Genomic DNA, 26,878 nt, shown 5'->3' with positions numbered 1-26,878 from the left:
TTGTTGTTTAAAGTTGAGAAAGCTAACCTATACTTTTTGTCCTGAATTGTTAATTGACACTTGGCTAAAGTGGGGTCAGAATCCCTATTAGCAACAGGCATTGCTCATGGTTAGTGGTGTTATGAAGTAGGTAATTCTATTTATGCTTCTTTTTTCAAAACATTTTTTAAAGGACAGACCCCTACTATGCCTCTCTTTCTGTGTTGTTTTTGTTTGTTTTTTTTTTAAATTGAGTTTCTTGTAGATAAAACCTGCTGTTTTTCTCTTGTTGCCTTGTTAAAAATAGGGGCCATGTACTGGGAATCAGCAAAGTCTGGCACACAGCAGACTATGGGATGCTGTAGTTGGTTTTCTTCATGTATTTGCTCACATGCAGATGAAGCTGTCTCAGGTATCTTTTTGTTTTTCCTTTTAAAGTTAATGACTTTTTAGTATAGGTAAACTGTCTTGTTACTGTGTTTGAATAAATAACAACAGTGGAGGTATGAGGAAAAATAAAAGATATATAATACTGAAAGCTGTTTATCAGAGTGATGCATTGAATTTCTGCTTATGTCTATTTCCAAATCTTTGCACATACTATCATGATTGTGGAATATCTTTATTATATTCAGAATAGAAGAAAAGTCAATGATTGGGTAGGCCACAGTGGTGACTATTGTGCTTTCTTCCTGAATCACTAAAGCAGCATGGAAAGTGATACATAAGTAGTTACAGACAGCCAGTCTAATACATGTAAGCTAATTGTTGATTAAGAAATCTGATGTGATTATTAGCAAGATCTGATTTCACAGCAGCGACAAGTTTATAGTTTGAGCTGTGCCCAGCATGACTTCATACAGTCTTTTAGCTACTACATCTAGAAAACAATGACTCACCCTGCCACTGCAGACAAAGCTGAGAAGCTTTGCTCAGAAAGATTCATTGTAGTGTGTGGAGTTACTCATGCTGTTCTGCATAATGACAGAAACAGCTTGCTTCAATTGTATGCTAAGTAGAGACGGTGTCTTTCTCTTGTGTGGAGCTCAAACTCTTAGCCTTTGGGAGCTTGTTTAGTTTCTTTTATAATCATGTTACACTTTGAGCTCTATGTGCTGCTGCCATGGTTGTTTTTAAAAGGCTGTGAACTTGATTATGTCAACAGCAATGCTGTTTTAAATGTCGTTAATCATTACAGAAGCATCGTATATGGGCTTGATTTACCCAGTTATTGCTTTATTACTTTATTACCACTTTCAATACTAATAACCTCTTAATTTTTAAGTCTTATTTTTACAGAGTGATATCTACATGAACATATATGAATGCTGAGGATGTCAGTAGACATCTTATTTATATGTACTGTGTTCATTATTTAGGATTCCAGTCAAATTGAATTACTGAAAGAATTAATGGATCTTCAGAAGGATATGGTTGTTATGTTGCTGTCTATGCTGGAAGGTAGGTAAAATTAAATTTTTTGTTTTCTTTTGCAGTTATTTTGGCAACATTTTTAACTTCGCGATTTTCTTTATGCAAGAAACAACGCTCCATTGTCCTTTAGGTTTTTAATTTTCATATGACAGTTGTGAAGGGAGATGTTAGGTCTCCAATTGCATGAGAGATTTCTGTAGTGTATTTGATATCATTTATGTTACTTCTGCATGTCATAATTGTATAAAATCCAGCTATACCAGAAGTTATTATTAGTTTTTGTGAACTTGGCTTAGCTTTAAGTGAGAACTGTTACTGTTGGAGTTGGAATCCTAAATTCTATGAATTGAACAAATTATTTATCATTTTATTAACAACTTTAATATGTTGGAGTTATTTTTATAGCAATCTTAGCCATAAGTAATAGGCTGCAGTTCTCCTAGTGACTAAGTTCAAAGTCCTTTAAAACTAGTAACTGAAAATTGTCATTCCACAGAGAATGTGATCATTGTCAAGAAATACATTTATCTAGTTCCTATCTGGATTCGTATTAGCGGACTAACAGTAGACTATCAATAGTGTTCTGCTTAGAAATACACAAACAGACAATTGAAAGACTGTTTCTCTGTTTTCCTCCTGTAATGTACATTTATTGTCTTGAAAGAACTGGGAGGGCAGCAAACGCAGCCTAAATTGCAGTGTAACATCAGTTACTACTGTTTGCTCACATAAGGTCAACTGAGAAGCAAAGTAAATTCTTAATGTATGTAGACAACACTCCCTGAAGGACCTACTGAACTAGTCATCCTTTGCCCACGTTTAGTACTTTATTAAATGTAACAAAGTGCCTGTCTATGGCTTGTTTGTTCTTTCTTTCTCTGATGGCAAATATATTCAGTCACATTTTTTTCACAAGTCTTAGTGTAGTGGTATTAGTAAAAGATTTCTGATTTTACAGCTGGTTTCCTCATAAGAGTGTGTTAGGCAATGGTTTATCAGTCTTCCTCTTTGCTGAAATATTTGCTGCTATGAATATCTCTAACTTTGTTATCACATCTAGGTAATGTTGTGAATGGAACTATTGGCAAGCAAATGGTTGATATGCTTGTGGAATCGTCAAACAATGTGGAGATGATTCTGAAGTTTTTTGATATGTTCTTAAAACTGAAGGATTTGACTTCCTCTGATGCATTCAAAGAGTATGATCCTGATGGCAAAGGCATAATTTCAAAAAGGGATTTCCACAAGGCAATGGAAAGCCATAAGCATTACACCCAATCTGAAACTGAATTTCTGCTATCATGTGCTGAAACAGATGAGAATGAGACTCTGGACTATGAAGAGTTTGTGAAACGATTCCATGAGCCTGCCAAAGACATTGGTTTCAACGTCGCTGTTCTCCTGACCAACCTTTCCGAGCACATGCCCCACGATACTCGCTTGCAAACTTTTCTTGAACTGTCAGAAAGTGTGCTGAACTACTTTCAGCCTTTCCTTGGACGTATAGAAATCATGGGCAGTGCAAAGCGCATTGAACGAGTGTATTTTGAAATAAGTGAGTCAAGTCGGACTCAGTGGGAAAAACCTCAGGTAAAAGAGTCAAAGAGACAATTTATATTTGATGTTGTAAATGAAGGTGGGGAGAAAGAAAAGATGGAGCTTTTTGTTAATTTCTGTGAAGATACCATCTTTGAAATGCAACTGGCTGCTCAAATCTCTGAGTCAGATCTGAATGAAAGGTCAGCAAATAAAGAGGACAATGAGAAAGATAAGCCTGAGGAACAGGATCCTGGAATGGGTTTCTTCTCACTTGTAACTATGAAGTCAGCATTAGTGGCACTCAAGTACAATTTAATGACTCTTATGAAAATGCTCAGCATGAAGAGCCTAAAGAAACAGATGAAAAAAGTGAAGAAAATGACCATGAAGGATATGGTTATGGCTTTATTTTCTTCCTATTGGAGCATTTTAATGGGTTTACTGCATTTTGCCTGTAGTGTCTTCCGTGGCTTCTTTCGCATCATATGCAGTTTGCTGCTTGGAGGAAGTCTAGTAGAAGGAGCAAAGAAAATCAAGGTGGCTGAGCTATTAGCTAATATGCCAGATCCCACTCAGGATGAGGTGCGTGGGGAAGGAGAAGAGGGGGAGAGGAAGCCAGCAGAAACTGTATTGCCTACTGAAGACTTGACTGATTTGAGAACTTTATCAGAGGAGAATGATCTACTCTCAGATATATTTGGTTTGGATTTGAAACGAGAAGGTGGACAGTATAAATTGATCCCTCACAACCCAAATGCTGGTTTGAGTGATTTACTGAGCACTCCTTCCGTAGCTCCAATGCCTGAGGCACAGGAAAAAGTCCAGGTAACCATACCTTTTATTTGTGCTGTATGTTTCTCTTTTTCATATGCAGAGTATAGTCTTGAAGCAAAACTTGTATCTGTTTTTGTGCTTTTGTTGCATTTTTTAGGGAATCACATATAATCACTAAAGTTTACCTTCTCTGACATCATAAATTGGAATGTCTACAGCCTTCTTTGAGTACCTGGTAATTTCGTTTGCTCATAATTCAGGGCTAAAATGAGGGATCATTTTTTTTCTCAGAGCTTCAACTGTTAAAAAAAAAAAAAAAAAAAAAACTCCCGAAGTTAGTATTTTGAACTCTGTATATTTTTTTAACTAACTCTGTTCTATATAACAGTGTTTAGATACTTCAAAAAAAAAAAATCTCACTATTTCTAGGAACAGGTGAAAGAAGATGAAAAGGAAGAGAAGGAAGAAACAAAATCTGAACCTGAAAAAGCAGAGTATGTATAACTCTAACCAATGATCTTGCAAATTCATTCATTTCACTGAAAAATTAGCTTGACTTATACTTACTCCTTTGCCTATAATTTAGTTCCCATTCACCTTCCACAGTTGTTTTATTCATCCGTCTTCATCATCGAGATGCATTTGCAAGCAAAGTCCATGTAAATAACTTCACTCAGATATTTTATAAATACAGGTTTCAATGAAATGAGTATACTTTTAAAAAGTATCTTGAATCTGATAAATCATTTTATACAGATCTGTTTTAATTGGACTCAATTTCATCTGTTCATTTAAGGTTTTCTTGGCAAGTATGAAAATGAGAAGAAAATTTCTTGGAAAAGTTGTAAGAGCATTTGTGTTCCTGAGTGATTATTTATCTGTGGTAGAGACTGATTCTGTTTTCCTCATCCCATTTGCTCTGGCATACTTTGAGCTATTTGGATTTTGCAAAAGCTTATTATTCCATTATGGTTGTAATGAATTACTGAATACTTGCACATTTTTATGGGAATCATTGGTGTTTGATAAATAATAATTTGAGGCTTTTTAAGACATGGTAAAATCTAATGTTAATGAGGTTACTGAGAATAAAAAACCAAAACATAGGACTTGGCTTAAACAGGTGAAAGCATGGCACTCCATCCCCCTTTTTTATGGTTCTTGGGAAGTGTATGGTTCCTGTCGCTGATATATCACTTGTCAAAATTCTGAGTGCATCCCTTACTCTCTAGCTATCTCCATATTGCCCTCCTTGGATGATGAACTCTTACCAGTAATTAATACTCTTCTTTGTAATCAGTACAGCAAATTTCTAATGCAGCCAGTGCAACTTTGTAAAGGCAAGTCTTTCTGACTCTTGAAGTTCTCTGTTGATGGCACTACTTGGCTATGTGAGTTGCAGTGATACCTGTATTCTTTGTAAAGAGTGCAAGAGTCTGATGCTGTTAGCTGCCCTGAAGCCACCCCTAGTGTAAAATAAACTTTCAAGTGAAAGTTTGCTGAGAATATCCTACTATGAAGCAGCTTAGGACATCAGTTATTCTGTTTGTAGATAGACAGATTAATAATGTAACATGTAAGTTGCCTCTCACTCTGATTTGGCCTCAAATGGTGTTCTGTGATCCTTTCATCTATCATGATGTCAAGTCTCATTAGCTTCCAAAATAATTCTGAGTTCCTAAGATCTTGTGCTTCAAGAAGGCAGCCCACTAGCTATGCCTTTCTGTAAGCATCATGGTGATAATCACAGATTGGAATGCTGTCAAGCTTGCTGATTCCTCTCTCCTCCTGGAGGGGGTTCTTAAGTTGTCCTCAGCTGTACAGAAATGCAGAGGTTAAAATGTGAAGCTTGGTTTGTAAATACAAGAAAAAAAACAGTGTTCTTCAGTTTGTGTGAAAATCAGATAGTTCAAGTGCATGAGGTTGGATGGGAGCTCTCAGACATACAGACAGTTGGACAGACTCGCCACTGCAAGTATGAGCTGCACAGTTACGAAGCAGAGCTTCAGGTAGTAAGTTTGGAAGATTCTTGGTTACCTGCCTGTACCACTTAGCAATTCTAACTTCAAGGTGACAAACCAGTGAATTCAATTATCCGTAGATTTAACCAGACTGTCACAATTGCAAGTGCTTTATGCTGAAGATGGATATCTATGCTTGTTACTAATTTGCATGCACTGCATGAATCATGACTACTTGAGCCAAATGAAAGGATACAGTGTCCTCTCATAGGGTGTAGTTTAGCTATTTTTATGTCAATTTAATTAACTTGTCATGTTATTTTGGTTTCAATTGTATCCTAAGAGGAGAGGATGGAGAAAAAGAAGAGAAAGCAAAGGAAGATAAAGCAAAACAGAAATTAAGACAGCTTCATACTCACAGATATGGAGAACCAGAAGTTCAGGAATCAGCTTTCTGGAAGAAAATCATTGCATATCAACAGAAGCTTCTTGTAAGTTGTTTTCTACCCTGTATCCTTACATATTAGGAGAGGTATGTACCACAAAATTATTCTACCAAATTGAAGAAGACAAATTTACATCTGATAAATCTCATTCATTTTTCTGTCCACAGTCATCCATAAATAAGATATAAAGGTGAAGGTTTACTTGGATTGCTAAGTGAGAAACAAAACAAAACCACAAACACAACAAATAATAATAATAATAAAAAGCAGCTGCTCACTCACTCTCTCCAGATAAGGCCGGGGAGAGGGTTGGAAAGGTGAGAACTCAGTGAGAACTCAGGGGTCGAGATAAAGACAGTTTACTAGCAAAGCAAAAGCTGCACATGCAAGCAAAGCAAGGAATTCATTTCCTGCCTTCCATGGGAAGCTAGGTGTTCAGCCACCTCCAGGAAAGCTGGGCAAATTATGTTTAAATGGCTTCTTGGGAAGATAAACACCATCAATCTGAACATCCCTTGCTTCCTCCCTCTTTCCCTTAGCATTTATTGCTGATTATGTGGCCATATATTTGGTATCACTTTTGCCAGTTTGGCTCAGCTGTCCTGGCTATGCCCCCTCTCAGCTCCTTGTGTAATCCCAGCTCCTTGCTGGCAGGGCAGCACGAGAAATAGGAAAGTCCTTGGCTCTGGGCAAGCACTACTCACCAACAACTAAAAACATCAGTGTTCTATCACCACTGTTTTCATAAAAAATCCAGAATATAGCATCTTATAAGCCTCTATGATCCCAGCCAAAACCATAACAAAATAGCAATTTCCCAGAGTGTAAAAAGCAAGTGGAAGAATATTGATGCACCGGGAGTATACAATGACCTACATCCAAAAAAATGTTACAACTGGTAAGGATAACCTCTCAGAAAGATTAAAAAAAAAAAAGAGAGAGAAAAAAAAGCAACTTTATTTTAAATGTGCTTGCTTATATACAGTCTTCTTAGTGACACAATATTATTTTTATGGTGAGAGGTAGGGGGAAAAATTGTTATGTGGTCAATGGAAATGCATTTGCAAAATTGGGAGTGAATATTCTTCAAATTTTTCTGGTTTTCTGATAGCATTATTTTGCAACCTTGCAATTTTGGCCTTTTTTAACTGTTAGTTAATTTATTTTTTTAAACTGTTACTTTACAGATAAATGGAAAGATACAGATAGAAAAACTACAGGTATTGAAGTTCTTGGAAGGTGATTCATAAGGAAGACATATGTTGTGAAACTTCTTTAAAATGAAGTGGCCCAATTGACAAGATGAAATGACTGTAAATTTAGATATTGTTTTGAAACTTAAATATTCAATCCACGTTAGAACATAGGTTTAAGCAAGAATTTCCTTGCTGGAACAAGATTTCTCTCAAGATTTCCTGTGCTTCAACTTTCATTTTTGATGTTCTTAAAATCAGAAGGCATAGAAAAAAATGAAGAGTTCGTTTCATGCATAGATTTCCAGTCTTCTAACATTGAAGGCTCTGAAGAAAAGTAGTGTGGCTGATATTCTGCTTGTTGTATGGTCTGACTGAAATCATGGGAAATTCTGAAGCAGTGTGTGAAAAAATAATTATTTTCATATTGGGACTAAACATTCATCACACTTCTGATAATTTATTAGTTGTGTAGCTTAATTTTCCTAAAATAATGCTTAATAATGAATTTCAAGATTGTGGTATCATTATTAGGCAGAGTGTATTTATGCTTTATTTGTGTTTTCAGAACTATTTTGCTCGAAACTTTTATAACATGAGGATGTTGGCGTTGTTTGTTGCCTTTGCCATCAACTTCATCCTGCTTTTTTATAAGGTATGTTTATCACACTGTTGCTTTTAAAGTTGCATTCTGAAAAACATTCAGGTTTTGTAGACTATTTTCTATTGTAAAAAACAAACAAACAAAAACTGCCTACCCTAGCAGAGTAAATACCTTTTTCAGACTGATAGTTCAGAAATGTAACAGAGATAGCTGATAGGTTTGCATGAAACACACAAATAGCTGTTTCCAGAGTTCCGTGCTGTGACAGATGCAGCAGGGTAAAAGTATCTGTCCCTCATATGCTCCATTGGTACATTGACTCAGCCAACTCCAATCTTCACTGACAACTTAAGCTAATACACCTCAGCTGAGATCTCTCCTTGTGTCCTCATGCTCCCCTGAGAGAGTGTGTACAACTGTGTAGAATATCACAGATCATCTTTGTCAAGGTCTGTACAAAATGTAATACAACATGCAATGCAAGATTTTCCAGATTCAGTTTAGTTCTTGGAAGAACCCTGCTCATAAAGATTGCATGTGGCAATATCAGGAGTTCTTGGGGTTTCTTCAAAGAGGACTGTGCCCCTTCTTGAATTCAAGGTGATAAATTCAGTATGGTCCAAGTTTGCAATGGAAAGAGAGTAAGAGAAAATCAACACTGTCGTAGGTTAGCATAACAAGATGAAGTGGTCTCTGTGAAATATTCCCTGTGGACATTTTTCTGGAAAAAAAATTAAAATTCCTCACGATTCTGTTGTCCTTGATGAGATTGTTTTCAGTTGTACTATTTAGCTTGTAGTAGTATAAAACATCTGTCAAAGGAATACACCTATAATATTAAGATTTAAGTGATTTAAACAGGTCTCCACCTCTGCTGCGACAGAAGAAAAGGAAGTTCCCGTGGTGTCTACTGGAGAAAATATGAAGTTGGACAGCTTGGAGAGCGACAACCAGAGAGTCATTGCAGTGCATTATGTCCTGGAAGAAAGCAGTGGCTACATGGAGCCCACACTGCGGATTTTGGCCATCTTACACACAGTCATCTCCTTCTTCTGCATCATTGGGTATTACTGCTTGAAAGTAAGCAAAGCTCAACGTTGTTTTTTCTACTAGCTGCCAACTTTTTGTCCGCTGAGTGGCATAAATTGGAACAAAGTTGTAGCAACTTTTCTTAAACAAGTTGAGAAATCACGTAAATACTATTCTGCTAGTGTAATCTACAACAAAAACTGAGTTAGGTGAATTGTGAATTCAGAATGTTCCAGGTGAGAGCCTGATTTACTGGTCTGGCATTGGATCACAGGATCACTGTTTCCACAGTTACTGTGTCAGGCAGACAATTATAGCAGTAACATATCAGGAACTTCTTCTGACTGTCAAGCAGTGAATAGACATGGAGTGTCTGTGTTACTAGTCAGTCAGCTGGGTCATTTGTAAAGCATATTGTGCTTTGGAGTACAACTGCTGTGTGTTGTGACAATGTCCTCTTTGCATACACGCTCTGATAATTGTGTTTGGGCAGGAACTTAATGCCTTACAGAAGATCTCTGTTGTGGTGGTAAGAATTAAAGATGCTGCCTTTAAAGGCAAAATGGTGCTTCTGTTTTGGGAAGACAAAATGCCATGCATCTCTGGAGGCAGGAGGATTATATCTGGGATGAAATTTTCCCCATTTTTATACTCTTGTCCAGGCAAGCAATGTAGGTCAAAATGCAAGAGAGGGTATTAAATTAATTAGACCTTTATTCTGACCCAATATGGTTGCTTATTTGTCTTTACAAGTATAATTTCCAATTAAGATTTTATATGGCCCTTGATATAATTCTTTTCTTCTTTTAATGGATAATAATTTTTCTACGCCAAAAAGATGCATCATGCTGTTACATTAATTGTTTGATTTTCCTCTGTAAATTAAGTTCCTCTGCAGATCAGTAAATTCTAAAAACATTTTCCTTTTTCACTGGTTGGCATGAACAGTGAAAACTCAGATTCCTGGCAATGGAGGTGTCCTCTTCTACTTCACAGCTTTTTATCCTCTTGAACTCTTAATGATGCTTTCCCACAATATTCTTTTCAACTACATTTATTATCTGACTAGAAGTGATAGACATTATCGTCATTATTTACTATGAAGAATTGCATTCTTTCCAAATCTGAAAAAAAGGAAATTACCAAATGTGGTTTCAGTCTCTGTCTTTGGAGATGCATTGATTTCAGTATTAAAAATATTTGTAACTGCAGTTCTATGTACATTAGCTTCGGGAGAATGTTCCACATGAAATCCACTACATTTTTCTCAATTAGTTATCTGAAAATAAGATCAGTACTATTGTTACTTTATATAATACAGTAACCATCGTAATTTAGTCTAATTTTCATTGCTATTTTTTCAGTATACTCGTGACAAGTCATGACTAGTTATACAGACACCATTGCAATGTGGATGCATTTTGAGGGCCTGTGAAGTAATTACAGCAGAATTTACTTTCAAAATAAAAACCTAATGAAGCAATCCACTGTACATGTTAACACAGCAAGGCATGCATTTCCATTGGTAGCAGACTACTAAGTAAAACATACTCTCCTGAGACCACTAGTTACACCTGTTTTCTCAGAATGTACTTCTGATTGTTATCCAGAATACAAAAATGAGCTGTAAGAAAAGCTTGATCCTTACTGTTCAGGTGTCTGCTGGCAAAGAAGCAGAGATATCAAATCAAATACACGGAACGTGAACTATGTTTAAGGATTTTTAACTGCTCACAATCTGTTCTCCATGCTGTGAAACTTCAAGAATTCTTTAACAAATGAAAGGCAATGTCTAACACCTTTGGATTTCCAAAATGCAATCCAAAACTGTTATCCCAAATGAATATTTTAGAACTAGAATTTCTAAGGATTTCAGGATTTTTTAAAAAAATATTTTAGCTCCCTTTTATATGACTAGTTCTCATAGCTCCATGGAACTATTTTTATTGAAAGGACCTTCAGATTTTTTGGTCATCTTATTACAGCTGTGCAATACACTCTTAATTCTGTGAGTCTGTACTAATTGGTCGCTCTGCATCTATACATTCAGAGTGTTCTGGGCAGTCACCAATTCCTTTAATTTTTTTAACTACTATTTTAGAAATGTTCAGTTTCTGCATTTAATTTTTCTAAACAAACAGCCTTTCCTCTAAGTTTTCAGATATCTCAGTGCATTTTAACTAATTTCTGTTATGTTTTTTCAACTGCAGGTTCCGCTGGTAATTTTTAAGAGAGAAAAGGAAGTAGCAAGGAAATTGGAATTTGATGGGCTATATATCACTGAACAGCCCTCAGAAGATGATATTAAAGGGCAGTGGGATAGACTTGTAATCAACACACAGTGAGTTTTTGCTTAGTCTATCTTAACAGTTTTGTAAGGAGTTATTCTTTTTTATTATTAATTATTGTTGAGCTGCATCGAAAGCGGGGTGGCCAGCAGGACAGGGGAGGTAATTGCCCCCTCTATTCTGCCCTTGTAGGCCTATCTAGGAAGCATTACTTTTGGAGTAGCTTACATATTAAGGAGGAAAAAAAACCCAAGTAATTTCTTTTGACAAGCACAGTGATGATTGTTTATTGCTGTCAGCTCAAGAGTGAGCTATGGCTTGGATACTTTTATTGGCTCTTGAAGGCCCTCCTTTGGGAACATATTTAAAAGTCTGACTCTTTGCCTGTTGGAATTATGTGACTCAAATGCTTTGGAACCTTGTCTGTTAGCCACCAGCTCAGTTGCCCTTTTGCAGACATGCTAGTGTGATAGGCTCAATGCCATTTCGTAACTTTCATTCCAGTGACTACCTGAATTGCCTGCTGGTGACAGCAACAACACAGTCTCTTAGAAACAAATCAGTATATAATTTCTATATTTTAGTAAGTATTCTATCTCTTTACGGCCATCTAAAATGTGCTCTTTTTTCATCTGTGTTTTTCAGGTCTTTTCCAAACAACTATTGGGACAAATTTGTGAAAAGAAAGGTAAGGGTTATTTTAAAAAATGTATATGAAATTAAAGTAAAGCTTTAATGCATGTTTTTTTCATTTTTGAAAGAAGTGTAGTCCACATTTCTTCAAATATAACTTTGATTCAATATAAATATTTCTATATGCCATTTTAATATACACACAATTCCTTACCTTATGTTAACAGCTTATGGGTGGCTTTTTTATTGTAATTTGGATAGCTATTCTTTACAACATGTTTCATGTATATGACTTGTATAAACCGGAAATTTCAAATACGTTCATGAAATTCTGTAGAGATGTGTACACTTTTAAGTATATTACATCATACATAAATTGTTTTGTCTATGTGTATTTATATGTATTTATATATATGTTAGAAGAAATATATTATGCTGAATTTGACAGCCTGAGATAGATGAGGTTGCTACAGCTTCATGGCCTCAGGCCAAGTAGTAGAGAGGCAGAAGTGCACGTATGTACCTGTGTGAATGGCCAGACAGACAGAGCACACATGAATATGTGTGGCACCAATATCCTCATCCTGTTCCTCTCTCTGACTGAGAACGATGGAGATTCCTTAGTGTACGCGTATGTACAGTGTGATTCCTCCCATCAGCTGGGCTCAGACACTCAGTCTGCCCAATAGCTGCCCCTGGATTGCAGTGTCTCCATTTTGTGGTCCCAGGACATAGGAGCCCCTGAAGCTGCTGCCCCACTCCAGTTGCTGGTACGGTCTTACTCGCATTCTCACACATGCATAGTCAGCTGGTCATGATTCCCTTAATCTTGTAGCTGACCCCTCTGTTCCCTTGCACCTAGAACTGGCTCCTAGAAACCCACTCTCCACTGGCTCCCCACCAACTTCACCTCCTTGCCTGCTAGGCTGGCTCGACCTTCATTAGTGAACACAGACTCATTTGCATACCTGCATTCACTCCCATTGCTGCACCATGAACACACAGTCCCCTCTAACCTATGGTCGGAATCTAGTTGCTGCATTCACACCCCTGTATGCACATACAAGCACACAGTATAGAGTTCCTTAATCACTAAAGAGTTAGTAAGTAATTTATAAGGAGATCAGATAGATTGAGATGATTAGGCATAGGGCATAGCATAATAACAGCACTGACCAGCAAATGACAGACACCCTACTGCCCCTTTTTATCCCCTTACTCCTGTGTTTGCTCACGCTTATTTCTCCCCAAATCACATAAATCCATCTTGTTTCCCACTTTTGATTCCCCTCCATAACATGCAATAAGTCTTGTCTGATTTCCAAATGCTCTTCCCCTGTATCCCATAATATATCTCACATCCCTAGGCAGCTGCATCTGTTAGTCTAAAAGGTGATCTGAAAGTCTTCTTCAGTGACTCAGCTTGGCAAGTTTTGGATACTGGGAGTCAGTCTTTTCTGGAACAGCCCTGGGAGGAACCAGACAGGGAGTCAATTTCTTGAAATCAGTAATTTGAGTTCCTGCTTGCTGTTGTTCCCTGTGCTCCTCTGGCTGTGGAGATTGGCCTTTGATGGGCTGTTGGCTCCTGTTATGGCTCTGGGAGTAAGGGAAGGTATTATTTAGGCTCTCCCCACACCATTTTCTCTCTGTGCTCCTTTGTAGACATGCAGAAGAGCTTTTGTCACATAACCTGATTGTCATCTTATCAAAAAATAAGTCCTCTGTAAGCAGAGGCTATTGAAGGTTTTCTTTTTTTATGAGTATTATGTCAAATGTTTTCTCAATTTTTTCCTAGAAACATAAACAGCAAGAGCAATCTTCTTATTTTGTTTGTCCATGATTGAAAAAGAGGGTATATGTGTTGTTGGATCAGGTTTACCCCTCTTTCGGAATGCTTAAATACCACCCTTTAGCCAATTCTGGAAACAAGTTTTTTGAACTACTAGCAGAAATTTTGGTAGTAGAATTTTTAGGTCACCCTGTCTAAAAAATTATTTGAGTTGTGTATTCACTTTGCTCTTGAAAGTGTTATTGCTATCTTTGAAGTTGTTAGTTACGTGTTTCTATCTGTCTGTCTAAGCAAAGAGGAGACTTCACCTTGAGTGGAGTACTCAAGAAAGAGAAGAAAACTACATTGTTTCTGTCAGTTTAGTCGGTTAAGGCTTATAGGAAGTTGCTATTAAAAAGGAAAATGTATGTTTTTAAATTGTGTGGAATGTTTAATACTTTGGCTGAAGAACTGCTCTGAACACTGAGAAGTGCCTTCGCATACAGTATTTTGAAAATAATGTTTTATTTATGATATTCTTAAACACATACTTACGCACACAAATTCCTCATGCTAGTGAATGATCTATAGCCATTACGCACTGCTTTCAGGCATATGACAAAGAAGGCTCGTGTCTAAAAATTTCAAAATATATCAACAAAGTCTTTAAGTATTACTTATTAGAAAGATGGCAAAATATCATCTCTCACCTGTGGGAGTCATTCAGTTATGATCTTTTTATTCACAATTTTATACTTTGAGTGCTGCTTTAAAAATGAAGAAAGACTGATGATGTTTAGTGAGGAGCTGTGCATTTAGTGAGAATGAGGACAAGCAAAAGTTCTTTTCCAGAAACATTTCACATGAAACACACTAAATTTTGTAAGAAATAGACACTGGATAGTTTGAGTTCACTCAAAAACATTTGAGCTCCATCTTTACCAGAAAGATTTTGTGAATCCTATAAGTTCGCTCGAAAACATTTAACTCTGTCTCTCTGTTAAAGATCTTGTCATTCCTACATACGTTATCTGTATTATATTATTCATTGCGTTATTAACTATCATCAAATCATAAACTTATGCAATGATGCTAGTTAATGAGGACATTTATCATAACTTTTTCAATGTGAAATACTTCCCCTTAAAGAAAAATCTGAAAGTTTCCATCAACATATTTAAGCTATTTAAAGAAAAATTAAAAAGAATAAAAATTTTTTTGTTTCTTAAAATAATCATGAATAAGGGTCAAATACTGCCTTCAAGAAATCTTACTTTAATTAGAGCTTTTCATATAGATAGAATAATCAAAACATCTCTTGCCTGTGTGAGCTAAACATGTTGGGTTTTTTTTGCCAGTGACAATATTAACTTAGTTATTCTGCTTCTGCTGAGTTGTTTTCCTCTCTCTGTTTTCATTAAATGAGTGGCAACATCTCATCTTTGACAAGCCCTCTTGCCTCAATCAAAGTGATTGATATTAGCAGGAAAAAATTATTAAATAATATGATAGGCAGATAGAAACAAACAAATGAAAAAAAGATCATGCATGTTAAACTTCTTGTCTTTGGAAACCAAACTTCTACCCAACTGCTTCTCTTGAATGTTTCTCCTAACTTTAGGTCATGGATAAATATGGTGAGTTCTATGGCCGTGACAGAATCAGTGAGTTATTAGGAATGGACAAAGCTGCTCTTGATTTTAGTGATGCTAGAGAAAAGAAGAAACCAAAGAAGGATAGCTCCTTGTCTGCTGTGTAAGCATTTTCTTCTTGTTTGGTTTTGTTTGTTGTTTTTTTGTTTGTTTTGGCATGGTTTGAGGGTTTTTTTGTGGTGTTTTTTGTTGGTGGTTAGAACTGTGAAATCAAAGCTTGTCATTTAGGTTTGAATTTTCTTACTGTATGACTTCTCTTTTATACAAAAATGGCTATATAAGATAAAAGAATTCATAAATTGAATTACATTGCAAATTAATTCATTATAGAGCACTTATAAAACAAATCCCCTTTTTCTTATGTGTGAAGACTCATTTTAATGTACAGCTGCTTGAAAGCATCACATTCTTTCTGTTCTAATAGTGTTGATATAACTGGGCTGGAAACTCATATTTGCGATTTTCTCTGTTCAAACAGAACAAAAGGACAAAATTGGCACTGTACATCTTTGTTTCAAGGAAATGGTGGAATATATTTAAGTGATATTGATAGTGACTAGTAAAAGCTTGGAAGCTGGATGATTAGTCTTCACATCTTTACATAATTTGTTTTCCCTAAACTACACACTTGTCGGTACTTGCCAGACATGAGAAAAATCTCCTAGACAGTAGGAGACAGAATAATAGTATTCCTTTTTCATTCTTACACAAGAGATGAAGAGATATCCTCAGTTTTTGCAGACCACTTTTAATGCTGTAGAGATTCTAATGTAAGGGCATGTGGATAATTTTCTATAACGGTAGCACTTACCAATGTATTTACTAGAATTATGTGAAATAGACAATAGGGCTGCTAGTAGATGAGAACTGCGCTGTGGCAAGGGCTGTTTTTGTAAAGGTGGAACTGATAAATAAAAATGGAAGAGTAAAACCAAGAAAGGGGAGCCCACATAAACAACCAAAAATGTAGTGCTGAGATCCAAAGGCTCTGTGGCATTGCAATACTAGATACAATTTAATAATGTGGCAGAATTACTTTCCAGAATACTTTCTTGCCTGCTGTTCTGCTGGGTAGTAGAACCCATGCTTGGATTTAGAAACACATTTTTTTTTGTAATTGTTGTTTTTGTTATTATTGATTAAAAAAAGACAATGAAACTGCCTAGTCTTCCCTGTGTGCTCGTGACTCATATTTAGGGAGAAAATTGAAATAATATTTGTGTTGATATCTTGGAAAAAATGAGAACATAATGAAGCAGTTGAAGACTGTTGAAATGCTTGTTTTAGAATCATACCTTTCTTTTATATTTCTAATGTCTGCTTTAGTTCATGTACATTAACAGCAACAAAAATAAATTATGATTTTATGCAACTTTCACACTCTCCTTGGAGAAATCATTCCATACTTATTGGAGATGAATGTGCTGTGGGAAAATAAACAACTATGACAGATTTTCAGAAAATCACATTCTTCAGAAATTTGCATTTATCTACTCTATACCAGGTTCAAAACTGCACGCTTATGAAGCTACCCAAACTCAAGCATCCTCCAGATGTATTTAGATATTTACAGCACAATGAAGAGTGTAGCATCTTTAGAAGCAGTCCTCAAGCTCGGCTGGATTCAGTGTTAGCAAATGAGTTCACTTACAACAGAGTGACTTACATTGTAGACATTGATCAACTACAGGTCTGATGACTCCAAAATAGTGTGTAGTAATCTATTTTTCTGCTTTTCTTTCAGGTAGGTCTGTTCCAGAGTAAAAGTGAATTAGGAAAAGGTTCTAATGTATTTCAGCTTGAGATAAATCAGCTGTAATGCCTTATGTTTATGAGGCAGTATGCTTCCTGTAGACTGTGTTGCATAACTTCTTATTTTGTTCTTATATAAAATGTGATTTATTTATTTACTTTTACAGGCTAAACTCCATTGATGTTAAGTATCAGATGTGGAAATTAGGAGTTGTTTTCACTGATAATGTAAGTTTATCACTATGTGTATATATATATATACACACATTTATACCTTCTTAAAAATATACTCATCTTACCGTGAAGGGCTTCAGAGAATATATGAAATACTCTGTATCATATTTAATTTACTTCATAATGATCTTGGATGTTTAAAAAGACAATGTCCAAATCTTTTCCCAGTTACATGAGTATTAAGAATCTCAGTTTGTTATACTACCTCCCACCTCTCCCCTTCTGATATATTTATTTATTCAGGAAGAATAAGCAAGTATTGTGCTGTAAAACTGGGAAAATATCTGTATACATTCTAATTTAAATTTTTCATGTTGTTCGAAATCTTTACATCTGCAGTCACTTGAATATTTCTGGAGCACATTCAGATCAGTATAGTTAATGTTTGTGGAATTACTGTAATTTATATCACTGAAACTGTTAGTAAGATTTGACACAGAATGAGGCTAATGATTTTACTCATTTGAAAAATGAGTCTTAAAAAAGGAATGATAAACAAGACCCTTTAAATACCTTGCAGTTTAAGATATTGCTCATCTTATGAATGCAAACAGTGTTATGATTATGGTTCACCTGTCTCAGCTAATTGCTGGGGAACAAATCATTTTGGAAAAAGGACTGCTGGAGGATGAAGATGTGATCTGCCTTCAGTCAGGAGGACTGGAATTTGCAGGTTGAGTTTGGGACGGAAACTCATCAAGTCCACAGAATGCATGACCTGTAAAGAGTTTGAGATTGTTCAGGATTATGTTGTCTGAAATTTCTCTTATAAGTATGTACTTATCCTTAAGTCCAATAAAATTTAAATGATAGAGGAAAAAGTGAAATTAACATTTGTAGTAACAGTAAACTATATGAATTGTATTAAACAGTTAAGTAGCAGTTTTAGTAGTTTGAATTAATTTTAGCGTTACTTTTTGTCATTTCATTTGTCACTAACCTCCTTAGTGTATCAATATTTAAATGTAAACATCCAGAAATTTATAACCAAAAAAAACCATTTCAATCAGAAAACTTTTTGTGCTATAAACATTAACAATGGTTTAACAATGTAAAAATGAGTTTTTAAAAATGGAAATATAGAATTTGTCGATTTTGACCATTTCTTGTGGACTCTGTGTTTGCAGATTTAATATTTTAGAATAAAGAGAAAATTCTCAAAGATTGTGTCAGAAAAAAGTCACAGTTTTCTGTTTAATTGGAAAGCACATTCAAGCAATTTCTACTTTTCATAAGCACTGTGAATTAAGTTAGGCATAATAGTCATTAATTTTATTTTGTAATGTAGTTGTTTTTTCTGTTAGTCTTTCCTTTACCTAGCTTGGTACATGACCATGTCAGTCCTTGGCCATTACAACAATTTTTTCTTTGCTGCTCATCTCCTTGACATTGCAATGGGATTCAAGACATTACGAACTATACTGTCATCAGTGACCCACAATGGCAAACAGGTATTAACTGTCATCTCTTTTCATTGGTCTGTTCAGAAGACCTAGAAAGACAACTGTAACTGTATTTTTTTTTCCAGCTTGTCCTAACGGTGGGGTTACTGGCAGTAGTGGTATACTTGTACACAGTAGTGGCATTCAATTTTTTCCGAAAGTTCTACAACAAAAGCGAAGATGGTGATATGCCAGACATGAAATGCGATGATATGCTAACAGTAAGTCTTAGTTTGCTTTCTACTTCTTTTTTTGGAAACAGTTATATTTTTCTCCTTCTCCTTTATGTAATTCCTGTTCATACAACAGTATTATTTGCCATCAACAGAAAGACTAATGGAAGGTAAAGAAACAAATTCATGAACATCCCTTGAACAACTGGATATACCCTGTTCATGTTTAAATGAATACTTCTTTAAAGGCATAAAATAAATATGGTAGTATTCTTTATCATAGTTTCTGCAAAAATGAAAACCAACTTAAAGCTCAGTCAGTTAAAGGGCTGAATCTATAGGTTCTATAGAACCTGTAGAACTTGAGGCCATTCCCTCTAATCTTCCGGTAGTTGCATGGGATAACAGGCCGACCTCCACCTCACCACAACCTCCTTTTATGTAGCTGTAGAGAGCAATGAGGTCTCTCCTGAGCCTCCTCTTGTCCAGAGTAAATAATCCCAGTTCCGCCAGCCTCTCTTCATAAGACTTGGGCTGCAGACCCCTCACAGCATTGGTCTCAGACTCTTTCCATCATTAGCCTGTCCACTGCACAAACGACCTCAATGGTTGTTTGATGGTTTTTGTTATTACTGGATGGTGATTTTATTGTTGTTGTTTTGTTTTCCTTTTTTTATTATTATTATTTTTTTATTTTTGTTTGAAATGCCAAAAATGGGGCAAGTGATTCAATTTTGAGCTCAGGGGAGTGTGAGTTGAAAAGGGAGTGGTTTTGGTGGCTGTGGTATTTGCTACTTGCACATTACCACATGCTGAAACTTTTGTACCTCAATCATGATATGCTGCTAGGTTTAGGGTAATCAAATATGAAGTCTTTTTGAATTGAGACGTAAGTACAGACCATGAAATGCTGCAGTTACAGCTTCACAGGAGCATTTCTGTTCTCTCAGAAATGTACATAATGTGAAATAGAAATAAGAACTTGACATTGTCTAGTTGCTAGAAGGTAGAACAGTTCTGCCAGTTACTGAATTTGCTGCAATGGATATTTTTAATTGCAGATGCAGAAAACTTTGTATCCTTTTGTTTTGTTCTGTTTTTTTAGTGCTACATGTTTCACATGTATGTTGGAGTACGTGCAGGTGGAGGCATTGGTGATGAAATAGAGGATCCAGCAGGAGATGAATATGAAATCTATCGGATTATCTTTGACATCACTTTCTTCTTCTTTGTGATTGTCATTCTGCTTGCCATTATTCAAGGTATGTGTTTATAGCTTGCAGTGACTGAAAGCATTATTTAAGCAGTACATGGATCTCAGTGCTAGAGATACTGCATGCCTAGGTTTCAACCAGGACACTAGGGCAGATCAAAAAGCAGATTTATAAGGTAAATGACACCAAGATGATGTTTATTTGTGTGCTGTTCTTAGTCTCTACATAAACAACAGGCTCTGCCTGGATCAGAAGAAACAAAAAAGCTACTTGCTATGAGAACACTGATGTCACTAGAGTTTCTATCTTCCCTTTGTCCCATCTAAAAGACTCCTGTACTGATGTCACAAAAGAAGTGATTAGAAAGAATTACTGTCAGCTGTTAGGTAAATTATAAAATTTTTACATCGATAAGAATGCTTTCTCAGTTCCTACAAGGGTGTTTAGAAGGCAACTCTGAGCTTCCATTAAGCTTATAACTCTTACTGAAACAAATTGTTTTCAAGGTCTTGGGGAGGGTGCTTAATTTTTCATAGCCTGCTGTGTAGCACAGCTCAGACTACTTATTCATTTTGTGACTGACCTAAGAGTAGAGGCCGTAGCTGTCAAGCTTTGAGTATTATTGTCATCTGGTATTCATCAGTTTTACAGCTCAGTAGTTTCAGTAATGATCACGGAATCAGTCTGTACTTGTGTTAGTGTAAGTAAAGGGAGAATCGTTAAGAATTTATGATCTGAGCCATTGAGTCTGTGGTTTTAATTCTTTCTGTATCTCCCTGAGATGGTCCCTTACTTCTGTAGAGCTTTGACAGTGGAACCTCAAACTAAGTGGCAACCACAGTGACAGAGGGTGCATAAACTCTGGGCCTCTTTGCATCTGCTGTGTAGTAAATTCCTGAACACTGTTAAATGTATTGTAGTGTTCTTTCTTTGTTAAAGCTTCCGTCATTGTAAAAGCACGTGTCTTTCCATACTGAGTCAAGGCTAGAGTTCTGCAAATAAAACAGAAATCTGCTTATACTATATTTTATAATTCCAAATTATAGTGACAGTTACAGGTAGCTGTTTTCTTGCACTAGCTGATTTTCCTTCATATATCTAGATGTTTTTGTGGTTTCTGGAAGTTATAACCGATTCTACTATTTCTATTCAAGAGTATCATTTAATGTTCTTTGTCAGTTGTCCCTGGATTTCCAAATATTCTTTGTCATGGTTCTTGAACATTAACTATTATTCTGTCTTAATCCCTAGGGTTAATTATTGATGCTTTTGGTGAGTTAAGAGATCAGCAAGAACAAGTTAAGGAAGACATGGAGGTAATAACATACGATTGCTGAACTATATCCTATTTTCAGGCTTTCTGGACATCTGTGCTCAGTCAAAGGGTGATACTGAAAGGAGAATAAATATACAGTTCTGTACAGGATCCAATGCTCTTACATCTCAGTTCATCTGATAGAGAAAGTAAACGAGAGAGAATTTACTTATTGTTTTTATTTTCTGTTTTATTTAATTATTGTAGGAACTCATCATATAATCACAGAATGGTTTGGGTTGGAAGGGACCTTTAAGATCTAGTTCCAACGCCCCTTCTACAGGCAGAGACACCTCCCTCTAGACCAGGTTGCTCAAAGCCCCATCCGGCCTGGTCTTGAATGCTTCCAGGGAGGGAGCATTCACCACCTCGCTGGGCAACCTGTTCCAGTGTCTCACCACCCTCACAGTAAAGAATTTCTTCCTAATGTCTAGTCTAAATCTACCCTCTTCCAGTTTAAAACCATTTCCCCTCATCCTATAGCCACATGCCCTTATAAAAAGTCTCTCCCCAGCTTTCCTGTAGGCCCCCTTCAGGTACTGGAAGGCTGCTGTAAGTGCTATAAGGTCTCCTCAGAGCCTTCTCTTCTCCAGGCTGAAGAGCCCCAGCTCTCTCAGCCTGTCCTCATAGGGGAGGTGATCCAGTCCTCTGATCATCTTCATAGCCCTCCTTTGGACCCACTCCAACAGCTCCATGTCCGTCTTGTGTTGGGGGCTGCATAACTGGACGCAATATTCCAGGTGTGGTCTCATGAGAGCAGAGTAGAGGCGCAGAATCACCTCCCTTGACCTTCTAGTCACACTTCTCTTGACGAGAAAACTCTGATAGAATTCAGGTTCTGAATAACATTTAGCACTCCTTGATATACATTGTGCAAGTGGCATGCTATTGACAGCTCTTAACTTGTATGGGGGCACAAACTGTCTGCACTGTTATTCTGCACTTAGCTTATTTTGGGTTTGTTTGCCAGTTCCTAGTGTTCTTTAATACCTTTTGTAAGTATAGCCAGTTTTTTTCTGACAGTGATAAATCAACAAAAAGCCAACATTTTTATTTTTCTTGTGACCTTTTAAACTTCAGATTATTTTCATTTTTGTAAACAACAAAAAATATTTGTTGCTGTACATTATAATGAACTCCATATCTATGGCTATTTAAGTCTTTTGAATCTTGTGACTAGAGGTGTCTAACACTCATTAACACTGTAATGATGCAGTTCATTTCTGGTGTAATTTTCTTGGTTAATCTATATGTGAAAATGTCCAGTACTTTCTGGTTTTCTGTTCTGTCATTCAAGTGTGAATATAAGAAATCAGAAATATGTTGAGAACAAATGTGTTGTGTAATATAAAAGCACATTCAGGTTAAAAACTCAAGCATTGAGGTAGATATTGCCTTGTGCTACAGTGAGTATTGCTGACAGCATTCAAGGGGAAAAAAAATCGACTTTGGCTGTTCAGTGCCATTCATTCTCCTCATACCTGCTCACCTACTGGTGTCAAGATTGACTGGTTGATTGAACGTTAATACGTTATTTTGATGGCAGTTAACCTTCTATTCAAGTGTCTTGTCTGAAGCATCCAGTCTCAAACTTCAAAAGTGAAGCTTTTCTGTTCAATGCATATTATAGTTGATGCATTGGTATTTTGAAGAAAATTACTACATTTGGGGTGTCTTTTTTCAGAGGGGTACAGAGATGCATTGTGTCTGAGTGTTGATGTATTCTGTGTTCTTTCTTTTAGACAAAGTGCTTTATCTGTGGAATAGGAAATGACTACTTTGATACAGTGCCCCATGGCTTTGAAACTCACACACTGCAGGAGCACAACTTGGCCAATTATTTGTAAGTACGGTAAAAATGAACTTCATGTTAACTCTGCAAGTACCTGATTATTACGTAAATAAGAGTCATTATAGATTGGCTTTGATGTGCACTCATGTTGCCTGAATGAACAAGGGAGATAGTTCCTTCTTTTTTTTTGAATAGAGTTAAGGACAGATAAAATGTTGTTAGCAAAGTTTTTTTTGCCTTAGTGAATAGATGGAATTTTTGTGGAGGTAGGAGCAGGAACTTTACAGACTTCAATATATTCTTTCCAATTTGGTTGTGAAATACCCATTTTGTGTGAGCTAGGAGATAAAAACTGGGAACCTGGTATGTGACTAGTAAATATCCCCAATTTCTTAATTTTATTAAGGATTTATTACTTTTTTTAAAAAAATTCCAATTACTATTCTCTATCTCCAAGTTAGTGTTTGTGGACAAGAAATGTCTATTATAATTTTCTGATAGAAAGCTTAGAAATTCTTCATATAAAGAAAGTAGTTATTTATTGCAAATCAAATGGAATCTTGTGCATTTTGGCATATTTTTCATTGAATAATAAGTGCATATTAAAAGTGAGAGGAAAGTATGTTTAGTATGTCTGGGAATATCATCATAAGTATAATTTAGGAACTTATAAACCCATGAACAGCATTTTTTCAGTATACACAACATGCTGAGAGATAACCATGAATCTGTATATTCCCTAGTGCTTCCAAATACTGTATTCACAATGCTTTATTTCATTGTAGGTTTTTTCTGATGTATCTTATTAACAAAGATGAGACGGAGCATACAGGACAGGTAGGGGAACAACTCTTTGAATGCCAACAGTTATTAAATAAAACTGATTATAAAATAGAAATCATTCAGGCTTGCCAAACTGAGAGTATTCTAATGAATAGCAGTCTATATGGTAAGTAACTTAATTGTTATACTTCTAAACGTTTCTTAGGACTTTTCTTAATTTTAGATTATCGATTCTCTAATGCTTTTATTATCTGACCTAACTTTTTAAAGCGTTACTTCCACAAAATATAAATAGACTCTGTAAACAGAAATAATGAGAAACACTTAAGCATCCTGTGAAAGCAGCATTCCTTCTTTTTTTTCTTTAAATCTCTTATTATTGTCTTTGACTTTTAATATTATTCATCAGTTAGATGATCTTATGTCCACATTTCTGGATAAATCAATATGAAATAACTCGTACATGTATTTGGAATGAAAACTGGGAGAACAATTTTAATGGGAATTTTTTTCATTGCTGTTTAGTATCTTTCAAATCTCTGAAGTCCATTTTATTTTATGTTTTTTGCTTTGAAAGGACTGATGCAGAAATTCAGTCAAATTTCTGTGATGGAAAATATTCTGCTTATGGTGGTATTTAATCTTGTGACTAGCTTTTCTTGAGCTTTGCAGTGCTCCGGGATGTGAAATGACCTGCTCCTCTTCTGTGTGCTTTCTTCTGTGTTTTTTGACTAGGTGACCAGATGTAAAATCTACTCTAAACTCATCAAATAATTAACATGATTTTATTGATTGATGTACAGAAACCGAAGAATCAAGGAAGGAAAACAATAGAGAATATTTTTTTAAGAGCCTGATTCTTTCTCATTGAATCTATTTAAGTCACTTAAATTTTGTTTCTTTCAGGAATCCTATGTATGGAAAATGTATCAAGAACGATGCTGGGAGTTTTTTCCTGCTGGTGATTGTTTCCGAAAACAGTATGAAGACCAGCTCAACTAAGCAAAGATGAGGATTTCCACTTGAAAATATGTCCACATGTTTTCCAAGTCCTTTGGGAATGTCCAATGGATTTCTTAAATCCCCAAAGCTGTGTGCTTTTGGAGCACCAAAGCTCTGTTTTTAATGACCCAACTGCGCTTTTATTTTCTTGTGTATTTGCTTTGAGAACACTGGAGTAAAGAACAATGAAAAGTAACAGCAACTCTGGAAAACAAATCAACCACTTGCACAGACAAAAGATATCCATATAGATAACGTGCACACATAAGAAGAGACTTGAGTCAGCTTCTTTCTGAAACTGCCAGATTATGCCCTTATCTATAAAATCACACATGGGTGACACAGTAGCAACACTCATTTGATCTATTTATTTCATCATCTTGGAAGGAACTATATGTAGTTCACAGAGCACTGTAAAAGATTGTTGTGGACACTAAGTTGTTGGGAAATAGTGCCTTACTATATGTGGGTTGAGCTATGCAGAAGATGAGTGCATGATGACATTGTATTTTTATTTTTCTTTCTGTCTTCCTTTTCTTCCAAGTTAATATTTATTTTGTGATTTTGGTGGATTTGGGAGGAAGGGACTTGATTGTGCACATCTTTTTATTAAGACTGGAGTGTCTCAGGACAAGATTAGGTTATTCTCATTGAGTTCAGTTAACATTTACCTTCCTCTTTAGCTTTTGCTCTTATTTTGGTAATGCTCTGATACAACACTGCAACTTTATGAAATCTTTGTATGAAGATGAGAAGACTGCAAAAAAAAAAACACTTTAACAAGAAATGTTTCATTGCATGTTTATTATGCAAGTTTAAAACAATCAAAGAAACAACCTTCAAAAGCAAGTTGATCAACATGAAAAAAACATTCACAATAATTATCTCCATAGTAATAAAGTGTTGTGGGCTTTATTGTACATCTGAAACAAGTGTCATCAGCCAACAATGTATATGTTATGAATCTGACCGTAGTTTTGGTTTCTTTTCTTTTTCTTTCTTTCATTTCTGCCACCTGTGATTGATAGTGGAGTTGAAGATTTTCTTGTTAAATTATTTTTTAAAATCAAAGCTGAAGCAATATCCATTCAGGGATCCCATCAGTTGCATCATAAAACACCAATGATGTGTACGTCACTCCATTTTGAGTCCTTTTCAATTGTAATGCCAGTCTTTACAAATAAAAAAAGAGATTCAGAATGGAAACAAGATGGTCTTGGGAGCATTTGAGGTCTTTCTTATTGAGTCTTTTTATTAATCCCTGTGTTAACTGCACCCACTTCAACACAGGCCTAAGCTTCTGTTTCATGGAGTCATAGAATGGCTTGGGTTGGAAGGGACCTCGAGGATCATCAAGTTCCAACCCCCCTGCCACAGGCAGAGATGCCAGCTGCTGGATCAAATACTAGATCAGGTTCCCATGGCCCCATCCAACCTGGCTTTAAAAAACTCCAGGGACAGGGCATCCACAACCTCTCAGGGCAGCCTGTTCCAGCAGCTCACTACTGTCTCATTAAAAAAGTTCCCCCAGCATCTAATCTAAATCTCCCTTTTAGTTTCAAACCATTCCCCCTTATCCTTTCGCTATCTACCTGTGTAAAAAGTTGGTTTTCCTCATGGTAATAAACTCCCTTTAAATATTGGAAAGCTGCAATGAGATCTCCCCACAGACTTCTCTTTTCCAGGCTGAACAAGCCCAGATCCTTCAGCCTATCTTCACAGGAGAGGTGCTCCAGCCCTTGGGTCACCTTTGTGACCCTCCTCTGGACCCTCTCCAAAAGCTCTGTATGTTTCCTGTGTTAGGGGCCCCAGACTTGGATGCAGTACTCCAGCTAGGGCCTCAAGAGGGCAGAGTAGAAGGGGACAATCTC

The 26,878-nt window shown here is 36.2% G+C and overlaps 1 protein-coding gene across 7 annotated transcripts in view; it reads left to right on the top strand.

Moving 5' to 3' along the window:
- The window catches only part of RYR2 (ryanodine receptor 2), a 364,829-nt gene extending 338,611 nt beyond the window's left edge, over positions 1-26,218 (top strand). For 6 of the 7 annotated variants that reach the window (XM_021391077.1, XM_021391074.1, XM_021391073.1 and 3 more), the window contains 18 exons: positions 287-391; positions 1,359-1,440; positions 2,474-3,777; positions 4,156-4,220; positions 6,031-6,178; positions 7,895-7,981; positions 8,792-9,010; positions 11,170-11,300; positions 11,893-11,935; positions 15,270-15,403; positions 17,220-17,280; positions 18,591-18,737; positions 18,815-18,949; positions 20,007-20,163; positions 21,367-21,431; positions 23,173-23,273; positions 24,008-24,059; positions 24,912-26,218. In XM_021391077.1, coding sequence (XP_021246752.1) covers positions 287-391; positions 1,359-1,440; positions 2,474-3,777; positions 4,156-4,220; positions 6,031-6,178; positions 7,895-7,981; positions 8,792-9,010; positions 11,170-11,300; positions 11,893-11,935; positions 15,270-15,403; positions 17,220-17,280; positions 18,591-18,737; positions 18,815-18,949; positions 20,007-20,163; positions 21,367-21,431; positions 23,173-23,273; positions 24,008-24,059; positions 24,912-25,007 — 3,132 coding nt within the window. In that variant the 3' untranslated portion in view covers positions 25,008-26,218. Of the gene's footprint in view, positions 1-286; positions 392-1,264; positions 1,441-2,473; positions 3,778-4,155; positions 4,221-6,030; positions 6,179-7,894; positions 7,982-8,791; positions 9,011-11,169; positions 11,301-11,892; positions 11,936-15,269; positions 15,404-17,219; positions 17,281-18,590; positions 18,738-18,814; positions 18,950-20,006; positions 20,164-21,366; positions 21,432-23,172; positions 23,274-24,007; positions 24,060-24,911 lie in introns of those variants that run through there. The other variant, XM_021391076.1, reaches the window with a different exon arrangement.

Source organism: Numida meleagris, chromosome 3, assembly GCF_002078875.1.
Source record: "Numida meleagris isolate 19003 breed g44 Domestic line chromosome 3, NumMel1.0, whole genome shotgun sequence".
In the NCBI taxonomy this organism is placed as follows: domain Eukaryota; kingdom Metazoa; phylum Chordata; class Aves; order Galliformes; family Numididae; genus Numida; species Numida meleagris.
This window is presented reverse-complemented; position numbering and strand designations above follow the sequence as displayed.